Below are 19716 nucleotides of genomic sequence, written 5' to 3'. Positions count from 1 at the left end.
ATACCAGAACCAAATAGTCAATTCCCCGAGGCAGTCATATAATGAATTGCCAAATTTAAACCATAATGTATTCTTTATACAAGCCACATGATTTCAGTTTTCTGGTTTCCTTTCTCTCCACCCTTCCTACGGGCTGTATCAAAAGTTGTAGCTTAAACTTAAAATCCAAGTGACTTTTAATGTAATCACAGAGATTGTATGTTATACTTAGCTGTCAAGGCATTCATCTTCTGCACTCCTTGTTCAGGGTTTTGGGTAAGAGGTTCACACACATTTCTTTTTTTAATGGTATTTGGTCAGCTGATAGGGTTGTGAGCAAAAACACTTAATTAGAAAACACCAAAGGTTTTATACAGTATTTGGAGAGGAGGTTCACAAGTTGTGTGGAGAGAGACCCAGCTGATGACTACAGAACTCTAGGATAAATGAGTTATAAACGCACAAATTAGGAGAATTACTGCTCTTTGGGAATATATAGATATTTGAATGTTGTAATTGTTTTTCTAATTTGCATTGGACTATGAGCTTTTCTTGAGAGATTATATTAATAAATTGCCTTGATAATTGCATGTCAGGGGGTTGGTTAAATTTCCTACATGTGGCATCTGTCTGAGGTTGACATTATTAGCAGTTGTTTAAATACAGATCACTTGATTTTATTAGAGAGCACTTGGCCCAGGTGGCGAGGAGAGCTGCCCGCTGAATTTGGAGAAATGTCACGAAGGGGTTGCAATCTATAATTGCAATCGAGAATCTCTTCAGGGCCGAGAGTGAGAGTTTTAACAGCTTTATCTTTTCTTAACCCCCTTTTTCCTCTTGGTGGTTAGAAAAAGAGAGAAGCTCAGAATGACACAAATGAAAAGTGAAAAGACAATTATACTCAATTACACACTAATCACTGACTATCACTGCTGCCTAAACACCAAGAGGGCATTCTAATAGGCAGAAAATGAGATTTTAATGGCACAAAGGGTGGCCAAAATAACGACTCATATATCTTTGCCTTCTTCGTTTTCTTCAACTTGTGGTCTGCGTCTTGGGAGTGGAGTTCCTGGGCTCTGCACAACGGTGATAACTCCGAGCAGCTGAAAAGTTCAAAGCCGTTGGAGTTGAAAAGAATGAATAGCAAAGGCAATGAAATAAACATTTCTGCCTAAAGGCAAAAGTTCATAAATCCTTTTTTGTAACAGTGAATGTAATTAAGTTTCATAGATTCCTATAGCACATCCTGGGATAAAAAATAAGAGGTGGCTTTAAGCCTCAGCTGAAAAATAACAACATGAAAACAATGGACATGCTTCCTACAGGACTTTAATACATTTAATTTCCAAGTGCTCGCCTCTGTGAATGTGATTTTGCATGAAAATCATGGATTTATATTAATAGATTCATCTTTAAATGTCTGGATCTATAGCATAGAAGCTTCTTCCACAGTTTAGAAGTAACATCAGAAGTAGTTATCTCTGCAGTTTTATAAGTCATTTGGGGCCATAGAAGAGCTTTTTATGAACATGATTTCGTTGAAAGTTTGCATAAAAGTAAACTTCAACTCGAACCACTTCTGTAAGGTGAGACCCAGGATTCTTTTGGCATTTCTTAGTGTTCGAGCATAATAAAAATAATGACAGGAACAGGTATTCTCTCAGTGAAGCTCCTAGTTTCTTGTATTATAGATGTCTGCTCTTGTATGTTATAGGAAGTATAAGTGTATTATACTGTGTTATATAAGTGGAGGTACTAGCACTTGACCCTGAAATTGTTAATCCTTGATTTCAAGAAGCCTGGCTATGATTCCAGAGTTGGCGGTAGGGTGGGAATCATTCCAATATCAAGCCATGGAAAATTCCACAGGCAACTTCTCCTGTATTTCTTTACTATGCTCTTACACATTATGTTAGCTCCTCACTTATTAAATTGCAAATATCCAGGACATCTTGCATTTCTACCATATATTTCCTCCTCAACCCACCACTAGGAACCCATGTTGTCTTAGTTCTCGTAGCATCTCCAGTGAGTTAGAAAAGAAATGAATAATATGAAAGCTCCTCCTTATTTCCTTAGGCAAAGTTGGAGGAAAAAAGGCTGAGTGAATCAATATCTTGCCAGACATATTTACAGAAAGATGGAATAGGGACATTAGGAGAGTTGGGAATTAAAACAGATTTCTATAGCCTTTCAGATTTACCATTTCTCAGGAATGCCTCTATTTAAGCAAGGTGGGGAGGTGTGCACTACCCTGTTTTTGATTGTTTGGCCTTGTTAAAAATATTGTAAAGAAAATTTGAAGAAAAGAGTCCACGTCTAACAGCTGGTTTACCTGTTAACTAAAGAAGAGAGTAAAGAAAGTGTGGGCATGGCTTAGTCTTTTTCCTTGCTATAGAGAAGTGCTTATTAATATACTGGATCATATAACATTAAAAACAGAACTAAACCTGCGACTGCCATTTCTCCTCTTCTCCTGCAACTTTTCCACTCCCTCTGTCTCTATCTGGACGTCTAATATACAGACAAATCAACCGAGGCTCGGAGAGCTTGTGGTCACGGCGCTAATAGTGAGAGAGCTGGGACTGGACAGAGGATTCCCATCTCCTACTCTCGAATCTCATTCATGATAGCACCCAGTTGGGTGAAGAGGAGACAGGTTTCATAAAAAATAGAGGTGGGGGTCTTATTCATATTTTAAAATCATTTTATAGAAACTAGTTTTCTAAACTTTGGATTTGGGTTAATTAACACTCTTTTTGCGAATGCACTCTTTACATGCTTTTTAAAAAATTTTTATAAATTTATTTATTTATTTTTGGCTACATCGGGTCTTCGTTGCTGCTTGCGGGCTTTCTCTAGTTGCGGCGAGCAGGGGCTACTCTTGATTGTGGTGCGCAGGCTTCTCATTGCGGTGGCTTCTCTTGTTGCGGAGCAAGGGCTCTAGACACTCGGGCTTCAGTAGCTGTGGTACGTGGGCTCTAGAGCACAGGCTCTGTAGTTGTGGCACACAGGCTTAGTTGCTCCGCGGCATGTGGGATCTTCCCGGACCAGGGCTCGAACCTGTTTTCCCCTGCGTTGGCAGGCAGGTTCTTTTTTTTTTTTTTTTTTTTTTTTTTTTGCTGTACTAGGGCCTCTCCCGTTGCGGAGCACAGGCTCCCGACGCGCAGGCTCAGCGGCCATGGCTCACGGGCCCAGCCGCTCTGCGGCATGTGGGATCTTCCCGGACCGGGGCACGAACCCGCGTCCCCGGCATCGGCAGGCGGACTCTCAACCACTGCGCCACCAGGGAAGCCCGGCAGGCAGGTTCTTAACCACTGCGCCACTAGGGAAGCCCTACATGCTTTTTTGCTTTACACATTTTTCTTATCAATCTTTTAACTTCCCCCAATAATAAAAGTACTTCATGGTTATTGTAGAAAATGGAAAAAAAATTTTAAAAGGTATCTCTAGAGTAGGAAAAAAATTCCCCTGGGGAGTCACTATTAATATTCTTGCATATTGCCTTTCAGCTCTTTTTGGGTCTTATGCTTAAAAAAAAAAAATATATATATATATATACACACACACACACACACACACACACACACACACACATATAATTGAGATAGTATGCATGTTCTATGTTATATAATATGTAACTTTGCATCTTACCTATTCCCTGCCTTTACTCTTCATCATAGGTCTTTACCTACCTATTCATTTAAATTGAATTGGAGCTAAAGTTTTTTGAGTCATTATGATCAATTCATTGTAAATCTCTTTAGTGGATGCTATTTTATTTGTGCATTTTATTTGATTCTTTTCTTAGTGTCATCGAAATTGATGTATTGTTTGCCATTCAGACTTGGAAATCATGAGTTAGAAAGTATGTGAACCATTGTGAAATCGGCTTTCTAGTTTCTTGTCAAAGAATTAATAGACACCATTATGATAAGCAAATTGTTTCTCTGTTGGTGTGAGGGATGTAGTTGATTTTCCCTTGGGGTCTCTAACATATCAGCTCCCTTGAGCAAAGATTCTTTTAAAGCTTGGAATCAGGGACTTCCTTGGTGGTCCAGTGGGCAAGACTCCGTGCTTCACTGCCCGGGCCGCGGGTTCAGGAAACTAAGATCTCTCATGACCTGCGGCCTAAAAAAAAAAAAAAAAAAAAATGCTTGGAATCAGAGCCATTAGTCAAATGGTGTTTCTTAGATTCCCTCAGTGCTTTTCCCAGAGAAATTCTCAGCTTCGGGAGGGATGGGTGTGAAGCAGTGAATCAGGAAAAGGTTACACTGTCCAGCTGGTGGGATTAGAGTAGTAGTAGACTGACAGGCATCTATGACATTCCAAATCTCAGAATCCTGATGAAAACTTTTAGAAGCTTTGGTCGTATCCTTCCTCAAGTTGCTAAAAGTGTCTGTGTGTTACTGAATCATTGGAAAAGTGTATCTTGTTCTGAGGGAATCTATAACTGTATCTGGGGAATATTCCCATTTTATTTATGCAAAAGCTGAGGCCAGTGCAACACAGTTAGAGTCACTGGCAGAGTTAAAAGCCAAGTCTACCTCTCTTGCAGTTATTACTAGTTCTTTAATAAATGAAATTACACATTTCACTTGCTGAAGACGCATAATGTTGTAGAACGTTTTCCATGGACTCCAGCACTGATATTCAACTCGATTTTTCTGCAGGAACTGTCAAAAGCCTTCACAGATGGAGGGCTGGGCTTCACAATCCCTCAAAAGCTGGATTTGTCAGGGAACTTGAGATTCTCAGGGATGGGTGGGTTGGGAATAGGCTAATTCCCTTGAAATTTTCTACTGTCTCTGAATTCCTAGGACCATTTGAACTATATAACCCTTTCAGGAGATGAGGCTTTTATGATGAATGACAAAACACGATCTGAGAAGGAAACCATTCAACTCCCTCTACCCTGCAGTAGCACCCTCTTTTGAAAAGTTGTGTTTTCTTGGTGTGGGAACACCACAGAAAGAGCAAAGGGAAATAGAGACCACGTATTTCCCCTCCAAACCCAGCTGGTGTGTTCCCAGCACCTTCCTGCATGTGCAGGAGAAAAAAAGGAATGCCGACTTGGAATACGGAGTGCCAAGGAAATACTACCATATTCTCATGCTCAAGACGTGAGACTAATTAACGTTTGGCCCATGTTCTTCTAATTAACTTTCCTTTGCAAGAAACATTACCCTCACTGCTCCCCCCACCTCCAAAACACGCAGAGCCAAACCCCCAAAACAAGGCCAATTAAAAGAACACACTTATATCGTTTCAGCATCCCCCTACTCCTACAAACGCCACGGTTTCTGGTGACAGCTTCTAATGATTTCTTGAGTGAAATACAGTATCAGTGGGTTACACTAGGAAGTTATCTAGGAAGCTTTTTTTTATCGTTATGTAGTATACAAAAATGGGCTAAGTTGGCTGCATTTAGGGTTCATCAACCATTGCAAATGATTCTTTGAATGTTTTGGGTTTGGTAAAACCTAAAACACATTTTGCCAAGCACTTTTCCTCCTTAATTTTTCAAACTGTGTATTTTAGGGAAAATTTGATCCATATGGTTTTGATTCATTTACTCTTATATCATTGACATTTTTTTTTTTCCTACGGATATCCTTGATATCCAAGAAGCTTTCTGAGCCTTTCCTACGTTCATTTTAAGCATTTTCCTCCTTAAAAAGAGGAAGTCCTCTTTGTAACCTCAGAGGCTATAAATTTTGAGTACTCTCTGTATTAAATGTATTAAAAATACATTTGGTATAAATCTGGATTATTATGAACACATTTTATGTTTAGAACAGATGGGCAGATTTTCGTTTCTGGTTTATGAGTGAAACCAATGATAAAATAAGAAAATAGGCTTAAATTACAAAAAAAACGTTTGTTATAGACAACTTTTAACTGTTATTAATAAATCCCCACAGTAAGATCTATGCTCAGAGCCCTCATTTCAAATTTTGGCCAGGTTTGTGTAAGATGTAATTGAATAACCAGTACACCTGTCCTATTTCATGGATAATGTACTGAGGAAAGAAAAAATTCTCATAAAGATTTGTGTACCAGGCTTAAACATGCTTGAATGTTTGCTCACCACTCAGCACCTCAGGAACAAAGAGTAGGTCTGCAGATCTCATCAAGTTTATCGACCATTCATCTGTTAAGTCTGGTTGAATCATCACAGCTCTGTGGGGATGAGATACTGCCTCTGAAACAGACCCAAGAAAGAGCAGATATATCTTTACACTAAGGAGGTTGTGGTTAATGGTGGAAGACGTCAGGATACACTTTTGTTCTTATTCACATTTTATAAAAGAGAAATTTTAACTCCACCACCCATCCAGTTACTTTTAAAGAATAATATTAAAATTGAGATTATCAGTGTGTAATGTATGTAAATTGCATATTTGGTGTCAGCTACGCTTATTAGGCAGCTTCTCCATTTCATGCATATATGTATTAGACTGTCGTGGTTCCATTTCAAATCAGATTTCAATTGCTCAGCACCGTTTCTTTTGACAAACATTTGTTACTCCTGAAACTTACTAGGGAGAAGCATTTAAGCATTAATATGTGTACACAGAACTCAAGACTGCTTTTGATTTTGCTTGTCATTTCCTGGACCACAGTGTTCACAATTATCTCAAATTCCTTAGCTGCAAGGCAAGATGAAGGATTTTTGTCCATCGAAGGTGTGCGATTTACTACACATCAGTTTGTTATGCGAATGGGGTATAGTCATTAAGAATGGTTGTGATGGGTACTTTTCTGTTTCGTATAGAGAGAATATCCTTTTCGCTGTGGTATAGCAATTCCTTGGTCTTCTTTAGTACCGTTGATACATGTAAAAGCAGTAAGATTTACCCTGATGGCGGGGCCAGCTCCTGTTTCAGGAGAGCTATTTTTCTGGACATTTTGGGCACACATCCAGAAGCTGCTTGATGCCAGGCCATTTGTTTTGTCCATTTCACACACAGGTTGCAGATCCTGTGCCCTCAACCTACCTTTATCATTGTGAAGAACCAGACAAACAGGTGGCCTGCCACCAACTCATTTCCAAACAAAGGCACTACCTTCTTACAATTTCCAGAAATTCATCTGTGGAAGAAAAAGGAGTGCTTTTGATTAAAGAGATTGATTGGGTGTCAAACAAAGCTTGGACAGAGAGACATTCTGTGCAAGAGTGGCAGCCTCTCCGAAGATTCAGCCTCTTTCTGTTTCATTTCTGAAGCAACTCATGAGCTCACAACCAGGGCTGCAGAAGCCTTTTACATGTTTATGAAGGCTCAAGGATGTTTACGATCATAAATAAGCCCACTTCAGCTACACCAGAGTAACCATTGGCCATTTGCATGTTTCCATTCCGCCATATTAGATTTTCAAGATATTCCGCTTCGTGGTGAAAACGTTATTGCTAATCCATTTGTTGAATCAATGCAGGCTGTAACTGACCTGGTGCCATTGGTTTTTCTCCGAAGGCTGTGGTTGCTACCCTTAAAGAGCGTGAGGAGAGCCCTGGTTTATGTCAGCTCTAGCCACAGCCTCTTGAGTTAGTTGGAGAATTGTGAAAGAAGCAAGTACCTGGCCAAAATCTCTTTTTAAAAGAAAGGAAGGGAGCAGCAGCCACCAGTGACTGAATCTTACGTCATGTCACTGAAATGAGCCACAAGAAAACCTTTCTTGCTGAATTAAAATTTTTTTGTGAATTAAATTGATTTATGTAGAAATTCCATCAGCTACTTTCTCTTGTACATTGGACAAAAAATGTAACAACCCCAAGGTATTTAGGCCCATTTGAATTCCTTTAGCCATTGAAGAGAAAAAATTGAGTGTGATCGCTTGGTCCATAACTAAGCTACCGGAATAAAAAGGTTTTCTTTTTCGTCAGTAAAACATAGGAAAGCCGTGCTGAATTCTAGTGTGAGGCCAATGGTCTGAATCAACCCTTTATATGTGGTTGGAATGCAATGTAAAGCTTTTAATTTATTACTGCATTTGCAAAATGGCAATATCTATAGAAATCTCAATACTTGCATATTTATTCAATTAGAGGCTGAATGTGTGCTTTGTACTGCAGACACAGAAGACTGGATTCAGTCATTCGTTGTATACTATTTTTTTTTTTTTTTAAAGAATCTGTCTCTGCAAAACAGTCTGGGTTTCATCAGAGGTGTATATTTTTCAATGTATAGTGTCATATTTAAAAATTCCTCCTGACATTTAGCTAGAGTTCAGTAAACTAGAGTTTCTGAGATTAGTGATTGTATTGTCTCCACTGATCAATGGAAAAGATGGTAAATTGGGAGACCCTTTGAGATAGTGCATTTTGTGGAATCAAAGGGTTGTGTTTCTACCTTGCGGGGAATATTTTGGAGCTGTGAGATGACTGGGCAGGCTGTCCTCAGAACTGAACTAATGAAGGATGCAGGCATTATTTAAAGAAATAACCATCTTTTCCCTCCACAAAATGCTGATGTCTCATTCTGGGTAGCTTGCATTACAAAATCTAATTAAACACTTGTCGATTCAAAAAGCCTTTATATCACTTCTCGGCCTTTGGGCTAAGATCAAGTGTAAAAACCCTCTAAAGAGCCGACCCTCTATATATAAGATTCCAAGGGAAAATTTCTAGTTCAGTATGAACCCTTCTATGACACTTGTAGGCAGAATTTCTTACTTTAGTCTCCGTTGATGCTACATTAGTGTGTTTATACCTTGTTAAAATACATACCACGCTGTATTATAACATATCCATCCCCCTTTGGACCATGAGCTTCTAGAAGCATGATACTAGGTCATAATCATCTTTGAACACTCAGAAACCAAACAGTGTCTCATAATAAAGGCTTGTTCCCCAAAGTGGGCTCTTTGAAATAGTGGTTTGGGGAAAAAGGATTTTGAGCCAACGATTTGGTAAATATTTCAAATTATATCCCTTTACCTTTCAGAGTGCCAGTGCACATTAGCCTACTAAAGGCTCTGACGAGCCTTGCAGTATAGAAACATGTTTGTTTAACTCAGTGTTCTCTAATTTAACTGGGGATCCCTTTTGTTGAGTTATCAGACTACCAAGTTTTGAGGAACATTTCCTGGGAAGTGCTGAATGAAAAAAATGAGTAGAGACCCAACTCATGATTTGTCCATTTCTAGAACTGTTCTTTAATTTTTTTTCACTAGTGAATGTTTCTTCTATTTAATGTCTGATGTTATCTCCTGCTTCAATACATTGTCACCCTCTGCAAGTGACCTTAGCAGGAAAAAGAGTAATTTTAAATAAGAAGCTATTAACTGCTTAATAATGTTAAGATAGGCAGAAAAAGGGAGTAAAAACAGAGAGAATTCCTGTTTAGTAGATTCCAGTACTTAACAGCCACTCACTAGCTGTGTGTCTTCAGGCAAGTTGCTTAAACTATCTCGGCTTCTGTTTCATCCTCCTGTTAAACTTGGGAGATATTGAAAAAGAGTCACCCTATAGAGCTACGCTGAGAAACACAGTACTTAAAAGGATTAAATGCATTTTGATAAAGTGATAATACTGTTTGTTGCAACAGAGCTCTCATTATTGTTTGCTGAAAAATATCACGCAGGCCTCTGACAAAAAGACATACTTTTCTTTGTCCCTGATGAATAAGACAAATGTGGAAGCTGAATACCATCAAAGGAAAAGCAGTTTCTTGGTGGACTGGAGTATTTTAAGGTATTCTACTCAGACATTTTAAAGACCTAAGGACACATATTGGTATCCATTCAGAATGCAGTCATTGTAATGCTACTGGGATATGATACTCTCCAGAAATACAATGTACAAAAATTGGTTTTGTTTGAGTAATTCAGATCACAATAACATGAGAACCCACTACAATGAAAAGAAGAGGCAACCATCCTTCATTCCATGGGGCTAAGAGTAGGGAGGGGACAGGGTTGTCCTGTTGTTTCCTATTCTTATTTTGATTTATTGACATGTAATTTTAAAAAATTATTTATTTATTTATTTTTGGCTACCTTGGGTCTTCGTTGCTGCACACGGGCTTTCTCTAGTTGTGGTGAGCAGGGGGCTACTCTTCGTTGCGGTGCGTGGGCTTCTCACTGCAGTGGCTTCTCTTGTTGCAGAGCACGGGCTCTAGGTGCACGGGCTTCAGCAGTGTGGCGCACAGACTTCAGTACTGTGGCACACAGGCTTCAGTAGTTGTGGCTCACGGGCTTAGTTGCTCCACGGCATGTGGGATCTTCCCGGACCAGGGCTCAAACCCATGTCCCCTGCATTGGCAGGCAGATTCTTAATCAGTGTACCACCAGGGAAGCCCCTTGAAATATAATATTGACATGAACTCATTTTTAAAAAATCTACAGTCTAGCTTTTATGATACTAGATACCTCAAAGGCAGGAGAATCTTATGAACGCTACACTTCTCTCTCACCAGCAAAAGAGAAAGGTAGCTAAACAACAGGTGCAAGGTTTTAGAAAGTAAGGGGCAATCTAAGTAATTTTGATTTAACTGATTGGGGAGTATTCCTTTTATCACTAAATTACAAAGACTCTATTCTGTCAAGATCTGTAGGAGCAGATTTAATTTCTGTAGGTCAAAGAACTATGTATATGGCCTCACTGTGGGTCCTGGATGTTGCCAGCTACTTCAAGCTGCCTGGGAATAGGAGACATAGCCACTGCCCAATTTATGATCAAGAACACAAGTAAGTTTTCAGGTAGAAAAGCACTGCAACATCTTTATTGGTCCAGTGTCCCTGGAGTCGGGAAGGTGGGGAATTAAAGTAGGTAGGACTTTAGCTTACCGGAATAGTAGCTTCCGGTCCTTAGAAGGCTGTATTCTCAGATGTTGTCCCATATGTATAGAGTCGTTACACATTTCCATGCATCTTAAATGAAAGCTTATTCTGCCTTAACACAAAACCTGTGAAACAGGGCAGAAAACACTTCCCGAACGGTAAGTTCATTCTCAGACTTTTGCAAGGCTGTGCACTGATTTCCCATAGTTAATAGAAACAACTTTCCTGATATCTACTCGTTAAATCAGTATCACTTGATCTTTTCAGTTGGCTCTTTTCTCTGTCCTAAGGACTTATCTTCCTTCACATGAACAGAAGTGTAGGGACGTTTCTCTTCTGTAATCTTCAGGCGTTTAGTAGATGGAGTCTTATGACATGGACTTTGGGCAGCCACAGAAACATTTGCCTGTATCACACATGATCTGGAAGAAAGAAGAAATTTCACTGTTGAGCGGGGCAAATTTTTTCCTCCCTCAGTAGGCTGGAATGTCTGCCCTACACACAGTTGTAGTATTGGGTGGAAGGGGAAGTTTTTGGGGAGTGAAGATACAGTGTAGCCCAGCACCCCTATGCTTCAGAGGGGCAGTGTGGAGGTCCTTCTTTCGAAAAGGTAACGTGGACACCTAGGTTATTGTAAAGTTCTGTGTGAATCTCAGACAGAACTGGGCAGTTAAGATTCAGCAAGGTGTGCTTTTAGGAATGGTTATTAGGTGAATCAGCCCTGCATTTTCTTGGATGCAGGCTTAGCTTATGGGCAATTAGAGGTAAAGTTTTAAGCACCATCTCACTGAAGTACCGTGGGATGCCCAAGTGTAGAGCTTTTCCCTTTCTATATTTGGAATCCTAGGTCTCAAGAGGTCAATTAATATTTAGCAGACGTGTCCAGAAGTAGTCATAAAATTAAACCAAGATATATGCTTAATTTTCTACAGTCATGTTTTTGAAATGGTGATAGGTTTGAGTGCTAGATAGAAGGCTGCTGTTGTTTCCTGAAATGAGAAGAGTTAACAGCAGGTAATGTCATTCCTCTCAGAAAGAGTTTGAGACTCTCTGTGTTAAGTGATGAATGAGGGTATCTGACCCACATCTGTTTTACATTAGAATGGAACATTGCCCTGACATAGTTAGGAGCATTTGTCAAGATTCCCTGGACAGAGCTTCTGTAAATTACATGCTGCAAATGTGTCAGGGTCAGATAAGAGGATATCATTAACTCCCCCAAGTTTACTCAGGGCTCTGTCAGTCCATCTTAATATGCTAACAGCCAACAATTTTCCTTGAGCCGTTTTGCTATATTTTTCATTCATAGAAGAAAAAATATGTATGCTACACCCTACCCCCCCAATATCACACATGTTCTTTTCTCATAAATCATATTAATTGTAGACATGGTCACAAAGCATATTAAATGCAGGCATGCGTAAATGAATTAAAACATATGAGAATTTTATTACAGCCCATGGTGGGTCTAACATAGTCAGATACCAACTGTATGAACCATACTTTTTCATTTAGGTGAAATGAGCTTTTTCTTAATGGGCTTTATTTTATTGATAATAGATGGACACGATATGATTGTTCATCATTGTCTAGAAGTAAACTCTATGTGTATATGTGTCTCTTGCAAGCCATTTCTATGCTAATTTTTTTGCCTAGGTTTATATTTTAGTCATCAGTCTCTAAAGAATATTGCTACTCATTTGACAGCTTAGGTCTATTGAGAAAGAGGTATTCTAAAGAATCAATAAAGTAAAATTCATTCTGTAACTTGTCACAGAGCTGGAGATTAAAGCACATATAACAGAGTTTAACTGAGAAGGTACTCACTGTGATCTTTACAAATAAAACTTGGAAATATATGCACCATATGAACCACACTTGTCTGACACGCACACTTTTGCATCATGTGTGAAACATAGCTACTTTAAAATGTTAGCTAAGGATTAAAGTAAAAAATAAGTGTGTATTTAGCTGGACATTTTACATGCACTGGTTTTCTGTCTGGTTAGGTAAAGGTCAGCCATGCCCTTCCCGTAACTCTGGGTGGGTGAGAAGGTCACCAGCCTTACCTTGCTAGAAACTTCTGCCTTCGGGCAACTTCCCTCTTACAGCTTTCAAACAGACAGGGCCAAAAAATCTAATTATTTAGATGCTAATCAACTGCAGGATAATTCCCAAGGCATTTGAATCTGAAGACAACATTTTCAGGGAAATCTCCGCTGTTCAAGTTTAGGGTTAGTTACAGCCTCAAAGATACAGTCACTGATATTTAAGCAGAACATAACTCCAGTAGTACCCATATCGGCAAAAAAACACGTGCATAAACATTTGAATTTTTTGTTTGGTTGTGGGAATAAATTATATCCAAATTTTAAAAGTTTATCATCATTAGCCTTTTGAGAAAAGTGTAGAAGCTATAAAAAAAAAACCCTTTATGTCATACAAAGCTGTAATTCACAGTGGTTTTCTAAAATGCAACTAAATGTGTATTATTAAATGTTAAATCAGAAAAGCATCTGATTACTTAAGAGCAAAAACGTAAATAAAGACATGAACCAGGATTCCTGCTAAGGAAAAAAAGAAGCGCCTAGACGCACACCATAATTTGCTAAATCATTTTAGATTTCTGATAAGCTCTGAGCACTTTCAACTGATGGCAAAATCATAACACTTAAGCCAAGACGGATATTTTCCAGACACATTGTTTTCAATGTAAATCTTAGCTTGACTCATAGTTTTTTATCTTTTATATTTAATCTTACAATAGGAAAATTAATTCAAGAGAAATATGGCATGAAGCAATTGTAAAGAGTTAGTTTTTCCTGAACCATATAATCTTCCAATCAAGATATAAACAACTTCTTTGGAATTCTGAAACTTGAGAATGAGCTTAAAAAGATCTTCAACCAAGTCTCTAATAAAGGGAATGACTGAGGAACCAGCAGAAGTCCCAGTTCAAGATTCTAAGGCTTGAATTTGTTTTTAAAGGTTAGCCATAAAACAATTTAGAAACGGTGTCTGGGAAGTGTTTCGGAGGTAACAATTTACTGGTATACTTAATAGATTTTTTTCCAGATGCCTCACCTAAGAGTTGTACTCAACTAAAAGTTAAAAAAAATAAAAAATTAAAAAATCCTCCTCCCACCTCCATTCCCAAGGAGACAGAACAGAGATCTTTATAAAAGGAAAACTTTTCCTGTTCATTGCAGTTCCTGGACTCATCTGACATTTAATAAGAATGTGATTGATGTTCAGTAGACAGAACTGATTAGCCCTGAGTCTATTTCTTTTCCTGTGAAATTGTTTGTGAAAACCAGGCAATTGTGTTTCTCTTACCTCAAATTAAAAAATAAAATAAAATCAGGCAAAAATGCCATCCCTGTAATAGAATTAGCTTATTAATGGCTTATGAGGAAAAATCCCCCACTTTGCAACGAATGGAGATTTTATTTTAGGCTTTGAATTACAAATTGCTGTAGGAAAAGCTTATATGAAAGAGATCCTGACAATATTCTTAAAAAGAAAATATGATTGGAAGACATTCCATGACCATATTGGGGGAGTTCTAAGAAGTCTGTTTACCAACTTTGTGCAGCAGAAAGAAATTTCCATAGCTTCCCTTGAACCACATTAAATAGCAAAATTGCTTTTAAAGAAATGTACATAAAAATGTAATGGGACCCTTCCATAGAGATTTGAGGTTTTAAATTATGTTAGGGGAGAGTAATGCATTTGGTATTGATATAGTTATTTTTCTTTTCCAACACAGATTTCCTTTTAATTTTTAAATAAGAAGCTGTTACAACGATGTACATTTCTCAAGTTTTCTCAGTGTGAAATATTGAAATAAATTGCGTTCGTTGTCGTTATTCATTAATTTCCATTTCAGAGCAAATGTAGGGAAGTATTAGTGCTCCTTTTCCCATCCTCATCCAATTCTTGAGAAAGAAGTCATGATTACAATGTGTGACTATCACAGTGGAAAGAAAAACTCGTGGGAGAATATCTGTCTCTAAGCAAGATAACGGGTCGCTGGTCCTCTTTATTTTCTGACATTAGCTTCCGCAGGTATTGGGCTGCTGAGCTAAGGGCAGTTGCTAAAGCAGGAGCTGTCACGAGCTTCCGGTGTGTGACAGTCATAATAGTGACATGAAGATCTATCAAGCATCCCTCTTATTCTATTCACACAGCAGCCATCCCTCCTGACTGGATCATGAGCTGGGATGTCTTTAGGACACTGTGCCCTGGCACCTTTAAGGAGCTGTCTTTCTCTTGCCCTAGAATATAGCCTTGGCTGATGGTACTGTATGTTCTCCATCCTCCAACAGATATATTTCAAGGTCTTCCTGTCCTAAGGTATTTTCTAATTCAACAGCTGCAAAAAGTTGCTGCGTGAACATCATCAGCTGAATTTTGCTTCTAGGAAGGACTCATTTCTTCTCTTTTAGGATCTTCATGTTTTTTTCCTCCCGTGTTCAGAATTATTGCGGGCTTCAAAGTTATGCAAACAAGAAATATATGGCAGAGGATTAAAAAAAGTTTATCACAAAAATGTACATATAGCTCATGGGAGAGTGTGCATGTTTTGAATAAAATTCTTCTATTACTCTTCAACTGTGACTGTGTATAGAGTATTCCATTTCTTCCTTAAAGAGGTATACCATTAACAGAATTTCAAGTAAGTATCTTCATGAAGGACACTACTAAAAATATATTTCCTTTTTATCCAGTACCACTGCCTATTTTTCTTTGAATTTATACAGTAACAAAGTTGATTTTTCTAAGTGCTTTTTAAAAAAACTTAGCACAGATTATTTACACAGTAAACTATTTGTGCCCTGTGCCCTAATCCCCCTTTCATTAAAGATATCACATTTTTAATATTTTAATTTTCCTTGTCCATTCTTGCCCATTAGACCAGTACACAGAGAGGTACTCCTGATTTGAAAGGAGTGTGTTTGGCACTGAACAACCTCTACTTTAAAGACTTGTCTTCTAATAGACGTTCGTAATTTGGGCTGAAAGAAAATATTTAATAAATTAGTATATCAATTGACATTTATGAATTTTCCAAGTATATACTGCAAAATCATCTACATGAACTCAAAGAAAGGCAAAAAAAAAAATATATATATAGATGGAAGAACATTCAGGAAATAAATGCATTTGGGGCTATGTTCAGGTTTTTTAAATGAGAAAATGAAGTAATTAACTTACTGTAATCAGCAGTGTCTGACAGCCCCATGTTCTGGTGACTTTTCATTCTCCTTTAGCTGTGACTCTTATTCTTTTTTTTTTTTTTTTTTTTTTTCGGTATGCGGGCCTCTCACTGCCGCGGTCTCTCCCGTTGCGGAGCACAGGCTCCGGACGCACAGGCTCAGCGGCCACGGCCCACAGGCGCAGCCGCTCCGCGGCATGTGGGATCCTCCCGGACCGGGGCACGAACCCACGTCCCCCGCATCGGCAGGCGGACTCCCAACCACTGCGCCACCAGGGAAGCCCCTTTATTCTTACTTTACTCTGTGACTCTCACTTTCCCCTAATGTCCAATAAAACAAAAGTATGCTCTGAAACATACGATTTTTTTTGGAATATAAGTAATTTTTAGAGATTTTGAAAAATCTCAAGTTCAAGAAAATTTTGATCCCTTGGAATGTCTTTAAAAATTTCGGTAAGACTGTGTTGCTTTCCCCACACCAGCCCGCCTTCCCATCTGCTCACACATAGAACTCAAGTGAAAGGGAGACGAGGAAATGGAGAATAGAGACTTGCCGGGGTGGGATGGTGAGGAGAATCATGGCTTGTTAAAATGGAGGAAGAAAGGGTGATCCATAGACGGTGGAACAGATTCTGTTTTGTTTTCTCTTTTTCTTTTCTTTTTTTTGTCTTTTGGGGCTAATTGAAGATGGATCCGTTTAAAGCTTTATTTCAAGAAGATTTTGTTTAGCTATGAGGATTATGCAGACCCTTCCCAAAGGGGATTGTGGCCTCACTGGTTTTGGAATCTAATTTAGGAAGCTTTCTGGAATGCGAGATTCATCCCTCCCTCGTGCCTTGCTGGTACCCCTCCATCCAGGATCCTGTGGCCTGAATTACCTTGGTGGATAACCCATGACCTACAATCAGGGTTGAGTTTCATTACTGCCCTCTCATCTCGCTCTTATTTGTACACTTTAATCTCCATATGCTTCCGACGTCTTAAAATACAACAGGACTAGGATGGAAATACTGTGCCGTCGTGGGTCCCTGCATTGCAATACTTTGTAAGCAGGTGATATTTTCTGGAAGCTCTTCACTCAGCAGTCGATTTCTTCTGCGATTGCTTTTTGAGTCCTGCCACTGACTTGCATGAAGTTGAGAAAAATCACTTCCTCTCTTGGGTGGCAGTTTTCCAGATGCAAAATTAATTATCTACTTGCTTCCATCACGAGGTGTTGTAAGGGTCATCGAGCCTGTGTTTGTGAAACTTGTCACCGTGCTAATCGGAAAGTTGTTCTGTTATCACAGTTTTGTTTTTTTAAAAGTTCGCTTGCTTTCCAGGGTTATTTAAAAAACCGAGCAGACTTTTTATAACATGTTTGCTCTTCAGGCATTTTTTTTTAAGTGCTTCTTATGAAAATGTTAGTTTAGAGAAGAAATGAAAGGATTAGGTAATAGGGGCAGTTATTTGGGGAATCATTTATCATTCATTCAGTCCCTAATATGTGCCCGCCCTCTGTTAGGTGCTGAGGATATGAAAATCGGTAGATTACTCCCCTCAGAGCTCTCATAATTCAAAGTAGGTGACCAAGTACTAATTACACAGTAAGAGGGATGAGGAAAACGCAAGGGAATATCAGGGAGGGTGTACTAATTTCTAATTACCGAAGGATGGCCAAAATGGAGAGTGGAGTTTTCGTGAGAGGGAACTCTATGAAAAAAGACATAGAGATCTCAAAATACACAGAAAGAATTAGATTTGGATTCAACTTAAAAAAATATATAAGCAAATGCCTGTTTAAAATGACATGTGAGACTCCCAGTTGTAAATACATGGTTAAACATGATTCGATATGAACAGATATAATTTCTTCCTCCTTCCAACCTTCTGTCCCTGTGTCCCTCCTTCTTTGAATTTCCAGTATGATTTTATCACTAGGGGTACAGTGTCCTCTCTCTCCCACCCTCTCTCCTTCCTTCATTTTCTTTTCCCTTCTTCCCCTACCCTCCTTCCCCTTTCCCCCTCTGCTTCTTTCTGAAACTGCAGTCAGATGCTATCACTGGGCATGATGGAATATCTCTGCCACTTTGAATGGAGGTCACCGTCTTCGGGACAGCTCTTTAACAGCAGATTTCCAAAGAAGTGAAACGGCCCTTTTCAGTTATCCTTTCAGCTACAGGCTAGGGTCTGGTCCTCCCTGCATTCTCACTTCTTCCTAATCTGCCTGTTTATTTTAGGTAATGGGACTCCTGACCAACCACGGTGGGGTACCCCATCAGCCCCAGACCGACTATGCGCTCTCGCCTCTCACTGGGGGCCTGGAACCTACCACGACGGTGTCGGCCAGCTGCAGTCAGAGACTAGACCATATGAAGAGCTTGGACAGTCTGCCAACCTCTCAATCTTATTGTCCACCCACCTATAGCACCACGGGCTACAGTATGGACCCTGTCACAGGCTACCAATATGGGCAGTATGGACAAAGTAAGCCTTGGACTTTCTAGGGGGTAATTACTCCTGTAAGGGTGGAACACTTTAACTCTTCGTTGAGAAAGGGGAGCTGCCAGCATGATTAAGCCTTCCATCCTGGTATCAATTTTGTGGCAAAGCCAGCTGGGTTTTCCAGCAAGGGCTTCCCAGTATAATTATTTTCTTAACCAATGTCAGCAACATCTTGCGGTTATTAATTGCTGAGACGTGAAAGCTGATTGCCAGTAGGTAAAACACAAGGGTTGGCCAAAATGAAATAACCTCTGGCATTAGAAACACATGTTCTTAATGAGGTCAGCTCAAGGATCATATGGGGTATAATCCCAAGGACACAGAGTTCTGTCAAACTTGTCTTAGGAATAAAAATATTCGTCTCGATCCTTTGATACCTCGGTATTAAATATGACATTGTCAGCCTGTAGCTGATTTTGCCCCTTGCTGTGAATTGTCCCAGCCTGACCTGAAAAGCTGCATGTGTTTCCTTACAGGTGCCTTTCATTATCTCAAGCCAGATATCGCATAAGTGAACTGTCCACTTGGAGCTTAAACTGGCCCTGTTTCCGGTCTCCACAGCCTAGACGTGAAGAATCTTCTCAGAAAAAAAAAAAATCACCCTCTTGGGGGGCAGTCTCGACAGGAGACAAAGGAGAATGATTGATTTTCTTTCTCCAGTAGTTGGTTTCAAATTCTTTTGAACGTGTTGGACAAAAGCAGTGGAGAAAAGGAAGATCCGGAACAACAAAGACAAATGCAACATTTTAAGGCAATGATTTAACATGGCTACATATCAAATGTCCCAACTCTTTAGTGCTGATGGTCAAGGAGCTAAAACATTCCATTTGTGTGCGTGTGCGTGTGCGTGTGTGTGTGTGATTTATCTTGACTGGTTTGGGCAAGCAGAATGTTCTGAAAATATAGTCGGAGAATAAAGTATAACAAGTTTGATGTCCAATGCTGACACTTCTACAACCTTAAAACTGCTCGCTCCATGAAGCAGGAACGGAGGAATCCTTGACTTTTACACACTGGAAATGGATATAAAAATAAATGCCACCATTTTTAGGAAGTTAAGACTAGATGTAAAGGACCTCCCAAATAAATTATTCGTTATCTTATCCTCATCTGTAATTCAGTTGTCAATACATGTCCTGGATGGACACGTCTTGCTAACAGGATATGGGGGAACCAGAAGAAAAGCTTGTTTTCTTTCTCAGTGTGGGAGAGGTGTGTGACATCTGCCCAATGTAGTTTCATTTGGAAGC

At 39.3% G+C, this 19716-nt stretch overlaps 1 protein-coding gene across 3 annotated transcripts in view; it reads left to right on the top strand.

The window, feature by feature from the left end:
• PAX3 (paired box 3) overlaps positions 1-18981 on the top strand; it is a gene marked incomplete at both ends in the record, with an annotated part of 94203 nt that extends 75222 nt beyond the window's left edge. For 2 of the 3 annotated variants that reach the window (XM_082841052.1, XM_082841051.1), the window contains 2 exons: positions 18202-18448; positions 18943-18977. In XM_082841052.1, the coding sequence (XP_082697178.1) occupies positions 18202-18448; positions 18943-18977 (282 nt within the window). Of the gene's footprint in view, positions 1-18201; positions 18449-18942 lie in introns of all 3 variants that reach the window. The other variant, XM_082841053.1, reaches the window with a different exon arrangement.
• Between the last annotated feature and the right edge of the window lie 735 nt (positions 18982-19716).

The sequence above is a fragment of the Leucopleurus acutus genome, assembly GCF_964270905.1.
Source record: "Leucopleurus acutus genome assembly, chromosome: 6".
Lineage (NCBI taxonomy): Eukaryota > Metazoa > Chordata > Mammalia > Artiodactyla > Delphinidae > Leucopleurus > Leucopleurus acutus.
The sequence above is the reverse complement of the archived record's forward strand: the minus strand, read 5'-3'. Positions and strand labels throughout refer to the sequence as shown.